The sequence below is a fragment of the Athene cunicularia genome (assembly GCF_003259725.1).
Source record: "Athene cunicularia isolate RWA chromosome 5 unlocalized genomic scaffold, athCun1 chr5_part1, whole genome shotgun sequence".
NCBI classification, from domain to species: domain Eukaryota; kingdom Metazoa; phylum Chordata; class Aves; order Strigiformes; family Strigidae; genus Athene; species Athene cunicularia.
The window spans coordinates 40,053,301-40,068,578 of record NW_020799101.1 but is presented as its reverse complement, the minus strand read 5'-3'; the positions used below and the strand labels follow the sequence as shown (position 1 = coordinate 40,068,578).

At 43.0% G+C, this 15,278-nt stretch overlaps 1 protein-coding gene across 3 annotated transcripts in view; it reads left to right on the top strand.

Moving 5' to 3' along the window:
• Positions 1-202: 202 nt before the first annotated feature.
• Positions 203-15,278, top strand: part of CAPN3 (calpain 3) — a 33,059-nt gene continuing 17,983 nt past the window's right edge. For all 3 annotated transcript variants that reach the window (XM_026849372.1, XM_026849371.1, XM_026849370.1), the window contains exons 1-6: positions 203-2,670; positions 9,503-9,572; positions 11,408-11,526; positions 12,152-12,285; positions 13,358-13,526; positions 14,161-14,301. In XM_026849372.1, the coding sequence (XP_026705173.1) occupies positions 2,377-2,670; positions 9,503-9,572; positions 11,408-11,526; positions 12,152-12,285; positions 13,358-13,526; positions 14,161-14,301 (927 nt within the window). In that variant the 5' untranslated portion in view covers positions 203-2,376. The remainder of the gene's footprint in view (positions 2,671-9,502; positions 9,573-11,407; positions 11,527-12,151; positions 12,286-13,357; positions 13,527-14,160; positions 14,302-15,278) is intronic.

Here is a 15,278-nt window from a genome sequence, read left to right as displayed (position 1 = left end):
ACAAAAAATAGTAATTGAATTCAATTCAACGGGAGATAAAATTTCATAAAAATTAAATAGATTATCATCCACGTATTTCATTTTTGCTCTGTCTGAACAGGTCAGCTGTTGAGGTACTTCTGTTTGCAAGAAATTCCATCACAAAAAAAGTGGTTTCATTCCTAATCAAGGGTTTATTTTGTTGTTTGTAGCAGTTAGCACATCTATTCTTCTCTATGGAAAATTGTATTTCTTTAAAGACACAATTTGTCTTTAGTTACTAGCAACCGCTGTTTGTCACAAAAAAACCTACATAGCAAAACCATCTGTCCAGTAGAAATAAGAAAAGGAGAAACTGTTTTTTGAAGTATAACCACAAAATACTCCTGAACATCCCTAAACAGCAACATGGCCTTATGAGAAGTACGTGCCCACCTGACATTCCCTATGCAGGCACTAGCTAGACTGTTAGCTATAGCAATAGGTCATACCCTGACACGTGCTGACCATCCCAAGATAAAAGAAAAACACAGCTAATGCTTCACTTGGTCCTCCCCAGCAGCCCACAAGGAGTTTGATAAATATCACACCTGTACTACTGACATTCTTCCCAAAACAAAACTCTGTGTACAAGATGTAATAGATTAATTTTTGTATTGGGCAGGAATAGAGAATATGAAAGAACATATGCACGGGGTCCGATATGAGCACTTTTGCTGAGGCTGTGCAGTGAGAGGCCCTTGCATCTCACTACTTGCATTGCTCTTGAAATATCCTGGAAAGAGTGACAGGTGGCTCTGCCAAGCTGTCCTGCAAAGTAATGTCAAATATGAGACCTGCAATCCTTGCATCTAAATGTAACGAGGAAGTCATCAATTCTGCATCTAGACAACCCCCCCTGAAGCAATTGCATTCCTATTTCCACAAACACTTGAATCTGTCCTTTCCAATTGCCTTGTTGGTGCAAGAAGGCTTGTGTTCATGATAAAAAGAAAAGGATTTAGGCCACCATTAGAAGACTGAAGATTAACACTCCTAGAGGTTAGTCAAGCTTGCCAACTATATTACCTTTTTTAAAAGTTCTCAGTGGAATTTTTTTAATGATCTGTAGAGATTGTCCGTTGTACCGTTTGTATGAAATGTGTAGACCAAACAAATGGCTGAGAAAGAAAAAAGAATCAGTGCTTTGGAGAACACCATAGTGCTAGGGCAGAAGGTCATCAATGTGTATATGAGCCAGAGTCCAGAGGCTAGTGTCATTAGGCAAAAATAACACTGATGTCATTATGTAATTTAAGATTTCCCAATCACAGAAAAATCAAGGTGTTAGGGGGCTTTTCTTGACACAAAACAATGTCACCTTTTAAAGAACTGGGTTATAGAGAAGAGCAACATGTTTAGATTTTATTTCACAGAGACTGTGAATTTGTCCCTTATCTCACAGTTGTGTGACAAAATAAATGTGCAAAGTTAGATGTCTGCTATAAAACTACATCCTAACACAGAGAGAAAATCCCAGTTTCCACACTGGGCCCCTTATAAACTTTTTTATCCGTATATGAAAAGGTACCTTTTACATGAGAGGTAGCTATCACCAGGTGAATCTTCGTGCTGGCAAGCTGCTGTCTAGAGGAGCCAAACCTAGCTGGCAGGTGTCAACCTTACCTCAGTAGCATCAAATTAATACTTTTTTCACCATTAGGAACGTGTCTTGTGTCTTCAAATAATCCTCTCTACTAGTAAAAATCTCTATCTTTTCTGCAGCAAAGGGTATAAACAAGTTGAGCACAACAGTTCCTTCAGGAGTGTCAGGACTAGTTTATTGGCTGGCAGCACTACATAAGTACATTCCCAAAGCAGCAGGAGTTTAGCTTCCAGTTTCACTGGTCTCTCTACTTAAGGAAGAGATGAGCTGCTTGCACCAGGAGTCAGCCTGTTCACAGAGCCTGTCCCAGGAGCATGCCTGGCCTTGGCTCAAGCTGCACAGAAGGCTGACACCATCTCACTAACCCCTCCTTCTCATTTTCCCTCTCTCTCACTCTTTGCCTGTAGTTATTTTTAGATTTTGTGGGTTAAAGCTTGTCACTTCTGGATGCTCATACGCACAGGGCAGGCATACGCACATGCTGTAGATGCTACAACTCGGGCACAGGAGTTAACCAACAGATCATCTTGTTCCACCTCAAGGAATAAATTCCTATTTCTTATGACAAAATACTGCCCTTTGAGAGGATGCACAACGTGTTCAACCACATGGAATTCTGTTGCTTGCAAATTTGACTAGGAGACTCAACGGATAGAAAACGCGGTTTACACAGCAACTTCCTCTTTTCTCAAATTTCCTGCCACTTTGCAAGATTTTGCTTTCTTTCAACATTTGCTTTAAGCCTGAATCCCATGCCGTCCGCCATAAATGCAGCTGTGGCTCAGCAGACCGCTGCTGGGTCAGTTCCCAATGCTACTATTAGCACTACAACCGAAGGTGCGGGTGGGGGCACAGGGGGGATTTATTCTGCCATTATAAGTCGCAACCAGCCCATCATCAGAGTAAAGGAGAAGACCTATGAAGAGCTTCACAAGAAGTGCCTGGAGAAAAACATTCTCTATGAAGATCCTGATTTCCCACCAAATGAGTCCTCCCTCTTCTATAGCCAGAAAATCCCCATCAAGTTCGAATGGAAAAGACCACGTGTAAGTAACATGTTTGCTGAGTGCCTTTTACTTTCTGTAAATTGAAGTATTCACCCTGAGCTTATATTTTTGCAGAAAGTGTGTGTCAGGGGAGGCGGAGGGAATAAGCTGGAAATGTATTTCCTTAGGGCTCTCCTGGAAGAAACTAGTGAGAGCTGTGGAAGCTCAGAGAATGTGTATATAATGACTAAAATACAATAATCCAAAATGAAACAAACAAAAAAAAAAGGTGGAATGAAATATGTAGAAAAAGAAATATGGAATATAGTTTTCTTCTTACTTGATTTGCTAGGGATTTTCTTGTCTGAAACTACAAGGAAAAATTCTTTTAATTATGCAACAAGTTACTGGGTTTGCTGAGGCTTAATTTTTAAACACTACCTTATTTCACTTACAGCTTTACTTTAGTAGTCTGCTGTTTCCTAATCCGTGAAAATAAAAGGGCAGGTTATGGTCTGAAACATGCTTTTATTCAGTTGTTTGTTCCCAACATTGCTTAGCAGACTTACAAAGGTTGTTTAGCATATTATCCACTTACCATGAATGTGGGTGTTGTAATCACTGTGAGGACTCACTCCTGCTTACTAATCCCATTTCTTTTTCCTACCTTGTGGGGTGGGTATTCCCCACCCAGCCTTCCTCTTCTTTCCCCTTCTTTCTGAGTCTCTCTCACAGGCAGAAGACTAATTCCTCTATTCCCAACTGATTCACCATCCTACCACAGGAGGAGTTATCCTCTTCCCCTGTCATTCCTGCTGAGCAGCTGCTCCCCTCCAGTGAGGCAGCCCCCAGGACACTGCCCTGGCCCCCACTGGCCCCCGTCCGGCAGCGAGGACGTGGTTCTGAGGAGCTTCCTCATCTCTCTCTCTCTCTCTCCGGCAGTTTTTGGCCACCTCTTCTAGATTTTCCGTATTCCCCAACACCCAGATCTGTGCTTCAGTGGCAAAGTCAGTGGTTCCTAACCACAGGAACGTAACTAAATGGTGAGACCAGGAGCTCTCATGGGTGACTGTTACAGGGGCAGAGGAAGGCCACATGCTGCTGTCACAGCAACGTGAGCAACATGAGTCCCCCATCTGCCGTGCCCTGTGCATACGTGCTCTGTCATTCCTTCATCATCACCAGGGCTGCATCAGTCCCTGGAAATGCATGTGAATGAGTTAAAGGCAGCCACAAGTCAGTCATCTTAAAGGGATGGGATTTCCCCTATTTCTACAGAGAGGAAAGTGAGATAGCAGTACAGTGGATGGGTGCCAGCACCCTGGGGCAGAGAAGACTGCAAGTGTGCATAAAAGAAAGCATCAAAACATTAAAAAAAGTAAAAATGTAACCTCAAACTTGTCTAATATAACTGAACATGCACAGATCAAGCCCTTGTTTTTGGCAGAGTTCAGACTTAAGGGTCTCTATCCCAAATATACTTCTTTAAGCCACTCAGTAACAAATACTTTTGGAAGCTCCATACTTTTTATTAATGTAGTAACAATAAACTGGGGATGTATAAGACTCAAAATACAACGTAAACACCAAAATGAAAGCTATTTGTGTTCTGCTGATGCAAGCATTCAGTCACCTGATGGATCTGTGGTGCCAGCTGCAGACAGAGCAGAGGCAAGAGCTGCAGAGAGCTGCAGCCTGTGCTGCCTGAGTACTGGCATGCTCTGGGATCATGGACCCCAGCAGAGGTGGCTGTCCTGACAGGGACACACGGGGCCCAATTAGTAAAGATGCCTGTGCCTACTCTTGCAAATATGTTTGTTCTAAAACAAACCATGTAATTCAGGTCACTGCTGTACCCAGCAGGTCCTCAAAGAGGGGAGACACATGCAACCTTTTCTTCTTTTATGACGTGTCCCTTACCTCATCACCCACACCACAAAAGCAAAGTGAGACTTCTCTTGGGTGCTAATGCAAAAGACCTGTATCTATTGATGCCGATCTCAGATTGATGCAGTACTTTGCTTCACTGGGTTTTGAAACTGTACATTATTTAATAACACTGGTAAGAGGACTCGTTAGATACACAGATAGCCACAACACACGTGTTAATAGAACATCATAAAGTCAGATTAATACAAAGTAGTAATACTGCACTAAAGAGTATTTTGCTAACAGATCAAAGCAATCATTGAAGCAGCAGATGTAAAGGTTCAGCTGCACAGGCCATGTTTTGTAATAGTCTGTAAAGACATGGACATCTTCTGTTCTTAAATTGCAGTGGCATGTTTTTTGACAAAGAAGGTAACTAGCTTATAAATTGTAGTCTTATAAAATGGTAATTTTTAATCACTTTGAAATTCAGGTCAAACTTGAATTGAATCAAACTTGATAATGTATTCTAAAAGAAGACAAAATACAGACAGTTGAGAAGTCCTGAGAGAATATCCTAACACTGGCTTCACCCTAGATACTTTCCCTGATTTCTATAGCATATTTTACATGCCATATACCCCTGGAAATAGCAAATAAACAAGTGATTAGTGCTCTAAGATCTCATTTAAAAGAGAGAGCTGGGAAATAGGCAACCTGTTCCTGGCTGCCTCTGGCATCCTGAGTCACCTTAGTCATGCCACCTAATCAATTTGTTCCCAAGCTCCCCCCCCGCTACATGAGATTAATATATGAGAATACAATATACATGAAAGATTAATGCTAGCCTTAAATGGCATTATTTGTGATGACATGAATCCACATGGGACTGTTGAATGCAAGTTTTTCCAGAAGCTCCAAGTATTATTTGAGGAATCACAAAGTTAATCTAAGATTTGCCAGTTACCAACACCATAGCCAAGCACCGATGATGGTGCCATTCCTCATCTGAACAGTGCTGCTTCGCTCTAGCTGTCAGCATGCTGTGCTGATGTATGGAAAGGCTACGAGTCTGCTTTTGCACCCAGGACCCCACGGCAAGCCAGCTGCATGGATGACACTCCCACGACCCCTGGCTCTGAGCTGAGGTGCCCACTGTGCCCAACATTGGGCAACTCCGGCTGCCGGGACTTGGGCTCTCTCTGCTTCTCCTGGCAATGGCCGTGTTGTGACTTGACCTTTTTCTTGGGCTCCTGCACTTAGTTACTGAAGTGGGGAGAGGTGTCCAGCATCCCATCCCCAGAGCTACCCCTTTCTCTCACGAGTCTGGCCCTACAGGCTCTTCTCTTTGCAGTCGGAGCTACCCAGAGGTCAAGTCCTCCTCCACCACCTCCCAAAATGACTGGCCTCTGCTGCTACAAGGGCAAGAAGACTGGTCTTGTGCCTTACCAACAGAAGGACAGCTGCCATGCAGGGCAGCTCTGAGCCTTGGCATGGGGCCAGCGAGAAGGCCCCTGTAATTCTACCCAGCTAGTGACTGCCATGCCACGACATGCTCTGCACAAGAGCAGACCTCCTAATACTCAATTTGGGAGAAAGCCAAGTGACAGCCCTGAAAGTTTCCCTGAGCAAAGACTGCAGGATCCATCCAGTGTTTCTGTTCAGAGTATGCATGAGCATGGTTTAGGTATGTAGAGAGGAAATAAAATCCCCCTCAGTTAATGCATAATATTAAATCATTTGCTCACCCACAGAAGGTAAGAGAAGCCCAAAGAACCATTCTCACCTGCACCAGATTATATCCAGCCCAGTGAGGGGCTATGTTCAGCTTTCTTAATGGCCTCAGCCTCCCACACCTATACTGCCTCCCAGAGCTTCTCTCACCTGAGAGCAGGGATGAGGTCACCAATCTTTGAGAACTGAGAAAAAGCCTGTATTATAACATAATGCAGAGTACTGAGAGGTCCTGCTGCAGTCCTCTTTGGATCTAATGATACGAGGACATGAATATGAAGTCTCTGTCATGACACTGTGCTTTCAAATGTACCATTGTCTTGCTGACAGCCAGGATGTCACAGCGCCAACTGCCAGTTTCAGTGGCTTCCCTATGATAATCCTCTCCATAGCCAAGAAAATCAGCAGGAGAAACTTTCTTTTCATAATAAATACAAATAAAATCAAGTCAGCAGACTAGTGGATTTTGCTTAGAATAAAAATGAATCGGTCAGTTCATCTGCTGCACAGGTGTGAAGCTGTTTGATTTTAGTAATCACAAAACGTGTGCCTCTGCAGGCAGTACCACAAAGCAAAGATGGCATTTAATGCCACCAAGGCAGGACTTTCAGATGAGGATAATCCAACTCTGGACCTCTAAAACCAACTTGGTGTCTGCCTTGAAGTCTGAAGCACAGCCATTTAATAGCATGGTCTAGACCATGAGTGGCCAAAGGAGAAGCACGAGGTTACAAATTGCCTTGGGCAGGCCAAAGAAGATGCTTCCTCTACTTGAAAGGATCAGTTTAGGGAATTTACTTAGAATACCACAGTTTATTTTTAAAGGAATTAATGCCTTTTGCTGCAACAGTGTAAGTTTACTGGAGGATTTTTCCTGACACAGAAGAAAAGCTAATGAAAATATAACAAAGGTCAAATGCCTTTTTTAGTTGCATGCTACCTTTGTATTTTCCAGTGCGCCCTCCCAACTGACTCAGAAGTACCCTCTGACCAGAAAGCAGCGTGCATTACTAATAAGTCCTTCCTAGGATTCTCTGCCTCCCTTGCTGTAACTTTGACTCTTTGTAAAGAAACTACAGTGTGAACTGAATCAACCCAGTGAACACAAAGGCGCTTTGCATAGTACCAAGGCAGTCTGAGGCACTCAGCTCAGAGGAGACTCTTTCTAGATGAATCATTGCAAAAGCGAAGTGCAGCCTATTGGGATTCTCAGTGATAACTTGATCTAAGAGATGAAGAGCAATCCCTTGCTGAGCCAGGAAGACTGGAAGGACAGACCTGCCACCTTGAATACCAGGTTGTCTTGCTCTGCTGACTGAGTACTTTTCATCAGCCTTGGAAGACCTTGAAATCTTTTCCTGTAACTTTGGCTGCACTCAGCACAACTAGCACAGCTGGAGATGAACTAGAGTAATACAATATTAAAAACATATCCACAGTATACTAAATGCATCTGGACACCATAGAAATGGAAGAAAAGCATTTCTGTCATAGCTAAATCAGTCCATAGGACAATTGTACAATCCCCTCCTTTGCATTCCTTTACCAACCATCCTCCAAAGCAAACAAGCCCAAGATGCAATAAATTGCTCTAAGGAACAATCATTGCTGTACATTTGGTATCTGGAAACACTTAGGCAGCATCTAACCACTTTCATCTAAAACACAGCATGCCGGATTTCAGAGCATTTATTACATTAATAGGAGCAGGATCAAGCTAAAATACAGTAATAAAGGTTGAAAAAATGCGATTCAGAAACCTGGCATTTCAGCGAGTTTTCAGGAGAGCACCACAGCAATGTGAGGATGAATATTTTCAACAAAGCAAGTGGGTGGAGAAAAGAATGAAGGCATCTCAAACAGCTGCCTTCACAGAACTGGACTCCAGGACAGCTGACCGAGGCCCAAAATAACAGGACAACTCCTCCATTCTCTCCCTTGAGGAGAATAAGGTGACTAGGGGGGAGCCGGAAGCTGGTCTCTCTATCTGGCTATATGACTAATCCAAATATTTACATCAAAGCAACTCTGTTGATTACTGTGAAGGAGCAAAAAAACGGGTTCAAGCCAAGTGAAACTACTAGACCTGAAACATGAGTCTGGGAAAATCCAGGGCTACTCTGGTGACCATGGGAAAAATCTTTAGACCCTGGAGGTAGTGTCAGCTGCCTGCACTGCCACACAAGCAATTGTCAGTTGTTCTTTCTCCTTCCCTCTCCAGCCCTGTCATCTTCCAGTAGATTGGGTTCTTGGACTATACTTTATGTTCTTCCCCATTTGCAGCTGTGCACAGAAGTGGTCCTCAGGTTGCAATACTTTTCTTTCCTTACCCTCACAAGAGATGGGTCCAAATGTTGTTGTCTTTCTTCCCCATACTAATAAATATGAGAGATGGGATAAAGCGGGGACTTCTTTTTTCTCTGTAGGACAGGTTGTGCCTGGTCCTTCCCTTGGCTTTCCTATACCTTGCAGGTCTTTATCCCGTACAGAAAAGGTTCTGTGTAGCCCTGCAATAGTCCCACTTCATTCTCTGGTAGTTCCTACATGGTCCTTCCCCCCTTACAGCAATTCCTTAATTATTTATGCCTGTACAGTATCTTGTGCCCATTCTGTACCAATACTGACACACCAGTACATTGTCCTAAGTGCAGGACAGAAGAAGACCTTCCTGTCCTCAGAGACAGATGATATCTGTATACATTTCTGAATGCAGCACTGGCGATTAAATACTGCAACATGTGGAAAAGAATAAAATCTCTTAACCAGCAACTGATTATTCCTGAGAATTAAACATATTTTAAGGAGGAGTGTTACCGGAGTTCATTCCTGATGAAATGCATTCTTCAATCCTATCAGTGCCCCAGCATATTAGATACTGCAAATCGGAGACCTTAAACCTGCAGTCATTTTTAAAGAATTTAAAATTATGCTCCTTCCACCTACCCGCTCTTCCATCTCCTCCAGTGTTCTGGTTTGGGTTTTTTTTCCCATTATTTTGTAGAAAAATATTTTCCCTGTTCTTCTTATTTTAATGTGTTTGCACCCCATACAGAGGCACCCCCCCCAGGCTGGCTATTAAACCCTGTAGATACATGGAGCAAACTCTATCTGAAGCCTGGAACATCCAGATTCCAGAACATTACTCTGCAGCTGAAAGCTCTGCAAGAGATTTTAATATCCACAAACTATCCTACAGGAAAGCATTGTCCTAAACCAGCTGTTATTTCTGCGGCAAACAGACATCATAATGCATGCTTCTCCTGCTCATCCATCTGTTTATATTTTGTAGGAAATATGTGAGAATCCACGGTTTATTATCGGTGGAGCCAACAGAACAGATATCTGCCAAGGAGAATTAGGTATGAAATTCTTACTCCACTTCTGCAATTTTTCAAGTCTGCATCATAGTTTAGCTCTCACTTGATTTTGCTGTCAAGGTGATATTTGAAATCCCCTGTCTCACTATACCACTACACATCTGCTGATTCCTTCTCTCTATAGTAAATTGTTGATACGTGCCTAGTAGTAATCTAGGAAAGAACTTTAAGCAAATGATGCTTTGAAGGGTGTTTTGCTTTTCGTGAACTAGTATCAAGAGTGTGTTACAAACCACCATTTGGCTTGTGTTTCAGGCTCTGAGTAGGGACAAAACTAGTTAAGACAAGAATAAGAGATAAAGAGAAGGAGTTATCTGATTGAGAGAAAAACCTAATCAGCTACTGTTGTATTTTTTCAGGTGTTTAGTCCTGTTATTTCCACACAGGAGCTTCTGAAGGCCTGCAGTTAAGTGTGCCTTGTACTTAAGGACAACCTCTATATTGAAGAACTTAAGCTCAGATGCTCAAAGATACTTTGATATATAGAGCTGCTAACTTAGGTACAAACGATGCCTTTGCAACAGTCGTCCATGCGGCTCTCACCCGCACTGCTTTGTAAAGTCATTCCCCACTCAGGTCTCCCATGTTTTTCACTTCTCCTGTGATCTTTTTCCTATGCTAATACATCCTAATGTGTGTTAATCTTTTCGTTTAAGTGATGTTCTGTGCTTATAACTGTCCTCATCACCTTCCCAGTACTTTTTTTTTTTTTTTTAACATTTATTTTAAAATTTTTTACATTTATTTAAAACTTTCTTTTAGAGATGACCAGAACTTCACAGCTGTCAAGGTGTGGACACAAATGAATTTGCATGCACAGTACATTCTCTCTTTTGGTTTCCATTCCTTCCCCAACTACTTATATCATTATTTACTTTTCTGACCACTGCCAACCATTGGATGATTTAGAAAAATACTGGTCACAGTGGACTCCACATCTTTTCTAAGGGGAAATAAGTAACTTAGAATGTATTGCTATATGTATAGACTTGGCTTTCCAAAATATATATGCCAGTTTCATAAATTTCTTTCACAACTCTGTGCAACTAGGTTTAGTTTTCACTACCTTGTATAATTCTTTCACCTCACCAATTCACACTGTTCAGGCAAGCTTACCCAATAACCTCTCTTACAGTAGCAGCTATGAGGTCTTAATTAAGGGTTGAGGCATCCTTTCCTGAACAAAGAAGTACTACGGGAGAAAGTCACCTTCCCAGAGATCCCACAGAGGCAGCAAACATGTGCAAGAGTCTGAAGGAAAAACTGAAAAGTGCTAAAGGAGACAGTGTTTACAACAGTGCAGACACAGATTCAAAAAGCGAAAAACGTGTCAGAGAAATGAAGAAGGAAAGAGGCCCCACAGAATGATGATTGGGACAGTGGGTTATCCTGAAAGCAGAAAAGCAAAAATGAGAGACTGAACCTCATCTGTACAGAGCTCCATCTGCCACGGATTTATCTCTCAGCTGGTCTCTGTCCTAAGCTTGGAAGGAAAACTGATGTAGGAAGTCAGATAGGCATTTGCATGGGACAGGGAAATCTTAACATAAGCAACAGCGCTCATCAGATTTTAGTTTTTTTCTAAATACCAGGGAATATCTTCTATTTAACAGGCATGTACCTAGCCAGGAATGATGCCAACGAACATTTCCAGAGCACAAATAAATGAAATGCTAAAGTACTGCAGAACCCTCTCCTGAAAGACAGTGGCAGGCTCCACTGAGAATTAACATCCCACTTTGCGGTATCTCAGGTTTTTCCTTTGATTCTAGTTGCCTTGTCCCTTCATTTTCTCTGCTGCTTCTCCTTGTTTGCAGGTGACTGCTGGTTCCTGGCTGCCATTGCCTGCCTGACACTGAATAAAAAGCTACTCTGTAGAGTCATACCTCATGACCAGTCCTTTATACAAAATTATGCTGGCATCTTTCACTTCCAGGTGAGTCCCTTCATCTAGCAGGAAGCAGACGTAACTGTATTTTCCTGAGAGAACTTGGCTCTCAGCACACTCTTCCCTCTCACTTCTCCACCCTTTGGCAGTGTGAGTGACAGCAAGGAAGGAAGAGGGATTGAATTGCCTCACCCCAAACTTGTCCAACAGGGCAGTCACAGAAGGGCCAGGCTATACAGGCACTAGGGAGCCTTAACCCACCAAGGAAGCATTTGCAGATCGCTGTCCCCTGCACGAAAGGGATGGCAGCAGGTGCCGGGTCCTGCCTTGCTGCTCAGATGCAGTGCTACAGCCAGCACTGACACGTGGGCAGTTGGCAAGAGCTTCTATTTTTAGGCCCACAAGCAGCTGGTCTGTCAAAAACAAGTTACTGAAGAACCACTTATTCAGAAAAGACTGACTGCTTTCCACATTCCCCTTGGCTCTCCCCTCTCACTGTCCCGCACACTTTGCCCAGAGAAATTCAGCATGGCTGGCTCCCTCCCAATGGCCATCACCTTTTGCCACATGAAGCAGTTAATTTCCACATTTCCCCTCTCTCAGACTGGCTTTTCTTCTCCCCCTCCATGCACCAAGTCAACCCAGGGTTTTTTTTCTGTTTGTCTTTATGCAGTTCTGGCGCTATGGAGACTGGGTGGATGTCATCATCGATGACTGCTTACCCACGTACAACAACCAGCTGGTCTTTACCAAGTCCTCCCAGCGCAACGAGTTCTGGAGTGCCCTCCTGGAAAAGGCCTACGCAAAGTAAAAGAACTTGCCAGATGGTGCCGGGCTCCCCGCCAAGGCTTTGGCTGGGGAGGTGGTTAAATTGCTGCGTACAGGACTTAAAATGACCACGTAGAGAGACTCTGAACTTACCAGAGCCTTTTCCCACAGATTCTCATGCCTCAGAATTGAGGATAGGGTAAAATGTACTTTATGGGGGCTTTTACTGCTCATTTAGAGGTCTACATTTGATTCTCGACATATCTTTTTGTGTGTGTGTTGCAGGTGGCACATTTAACTTGTGGGTTACCAAACAAATGATTTGTGGGATTTTTTAGTACGTGTTTACATATCTATATTTATACTTTAATATACTTTATTATACTTTATTGATACTTTAAAACTGACTATGAGCCAGAAACCTGTGCTTGCAGCCCAGAAAGCCAACCATATCTTGGGCGGCATCAAGAGAAGTGTAGCCAGCAGGTCAAGGAAGGGGATTCTCCCCCTCTGCTCCACTCTTGTGAGACCCCCCCTGCAGAGCTGTGTCCAGCTCTGAGGCCCCCACACAAGAAGGACATAGACCTGCTCAAGCGGGTCCAGGGGAGGCCACAAAGATGATCAGGGGCTGGAGCACCCCCCTGTGAGGACAGGCTGAGAGAGTTGGGGGTGTTCAGCTGGAGAAAAGAAGGCTCCGGGGAGAACTTACAGCAGCATCCCAGTGCTTAAAGGGGGCTACAGGAAAGCTGGGGAGGGACTCCTGATCAGGGGGTGTAGGGATAGGTAAAGGTTTTAAGATGAAAGAGGGTAGGTTTAGATTATATATTACAAGGAAGAAATTATTCCCTGTGAGGGTGGTGAGACACTGGCACAGGTTTCCCAGAGCAGCTGTGGCTGCTCCCTCCCTGGCAGTGTTCAAGGCCAGGCTGGACGGGGCTGTGAGCAACCTGGGATAGTGGAAGGTGCCCCTGCCCATGGCAGGGGGGGGGTGGAACTAGGTGGGTCTTTAAGGTCCAAACCATTCTAGGATACACACACAAGATAGATATAAATATATAGGTAGTTATATTTAGCTGTGTAAACAGAAATCTCTTCCTTTTCTCTTTTCAAGACTCCATGGGTCATATGAAGCTTTGAAAGGAGGCAACACCACTGAAGCCATGGAGGACTTCACTGGAGGAGTCACAGAGTTCTATGAGATAAAAGATGCCCCTAAAGATATATATAAAATCATGAAACATGCCATTGACAGAGGATCCCTCATGGCCAGCTCCATTGATGTGAGTCCATATGAACTTTGCAGATGAGCCATAAGAAATGACAGAGGCAAGGGATCTTTCCATCTGTAACCAAACATATGTCACCTTCTGGAACTGCTTGATTTAGTCCACATAGCAAACATCCATTTCTAGGAGCTGGAGTGATCTCCTCTAGACAGCACTCATTAGCAAAGAGCAAGTGCCAAAAGGGAAACAAACAGAAGCAGAACATGGAGGTGGAGAGAAGGGGTGCAATCAGCAAAAGCAGCACCTCCCACCCTCAGTGCCCTCACCTGGTAAAATGAGATTAGTATGGGGGTGCTGCAACTCTGTGAAGACACAAGTCTTCACGTCAAAGATGTTAAGCCTTCAAACACTTAGGAAATTCACCCTTTGGCTGCCAGCGTAGCCTTAGATTGTTTTCATTTATTGCGGTAAAAGTTAAAAAAAATAGTTTCAATAACTATTATGGAGTATAAATTGCAGTAGAGGCAGAAGAACAACCAGTGTTATCAACCACTGTAGATAAGCATGGAGATAATGAGGGAGAAGTTGTCTAGGCTATCTTTTACCACTCACCTTTCTTGTATCATTTCTCTTCTCTCTCCCTGCCTCATCTTTGTGCGTGACACTTTTCTCCCATTCTCTGTACCAGGATAACCTAGGCTTTTCCTATGGATCAGCTCCTCGAAGTGACATTGGGGAACTGATCGCTCGGATGGTGAAGAATCTAGAAAACGCACAGATGACTCACTCCACTGTAGACTACCAGGGGACAGATGAGAGGCCAGCCTGGGTTCGTATGTCTCCAGAAGCAGTTGACTTCACAGTGCTTTTATTTACGGGCAGTTAGAGAAACATACAATCTCTGCTTTTAAATCCTTATTTGGCTTCATTGAACTATCCCAACACTAAAGACATGTTCTTATGAATGCTAGTTGACATCTGTATTAAAAGACTTCAGCACTTTCAAACACTAGAGGGCTTTGCTGATGGAAACGATCGTTGGCTTGTGGCACAGGCTTATAATTTCCAGAACAGGAATGATCAGTGGATTTTTTCAAGTCCCTCACTTGCAAAGGATGCAGAGAACAAGAAAATTAAAATACTTGAATTGAACAAGATCCCTGACTGTGGGGGGGATGTGAAATGAAAAAAAAAAAAAAAAAAAAGGAAAAAAAAAAAGCAAGCCAGGCACAAAAGCACTCGGTGAACTTATTTTGAGACGGAGTGCTATAGAGCTCTGCCCACAAATGGAGGGGAGGCTGCACTCGGGATATTTCTTTTAGATTACTGCCATTAAGTTCCTCATTTAAAATGCCTAACAAGGAAAAGGAAAAACATGTTGAGTTTTACATATGTGATGAAATACAAAGTAACTCCAGCATACCTAAGTGTCTAGCAAAATAAAGGGAGGTATGTTAAAACAATTTAAGAAAAAAAACCCATATTGGTAAACTTAAAAGCTTTCAAATCTGTGGAAGGACTCATTACCTTCTCCTTCTCTCTGTCAGGCAGCTGTCATACCTTGCCCTCTAGGGACCTGCATTTCCATAACAATGGAAATGAACTTGCATCTTGATTTACAGAGAAAACCAAAACCTCCACAATTACATAATCTAAAAATTTTGGTTGTGCAAACTGTCTTCTGCATTTACAGCAGAAATAGATGATTTTTCCTTTTTTGACACCCATATTTAGTCTTCCTAAAGGACTGAAATTGTGTAATTCTTCAAGAAAGCCTAGTATGACTGTCTTATTTTGCAAGCATGG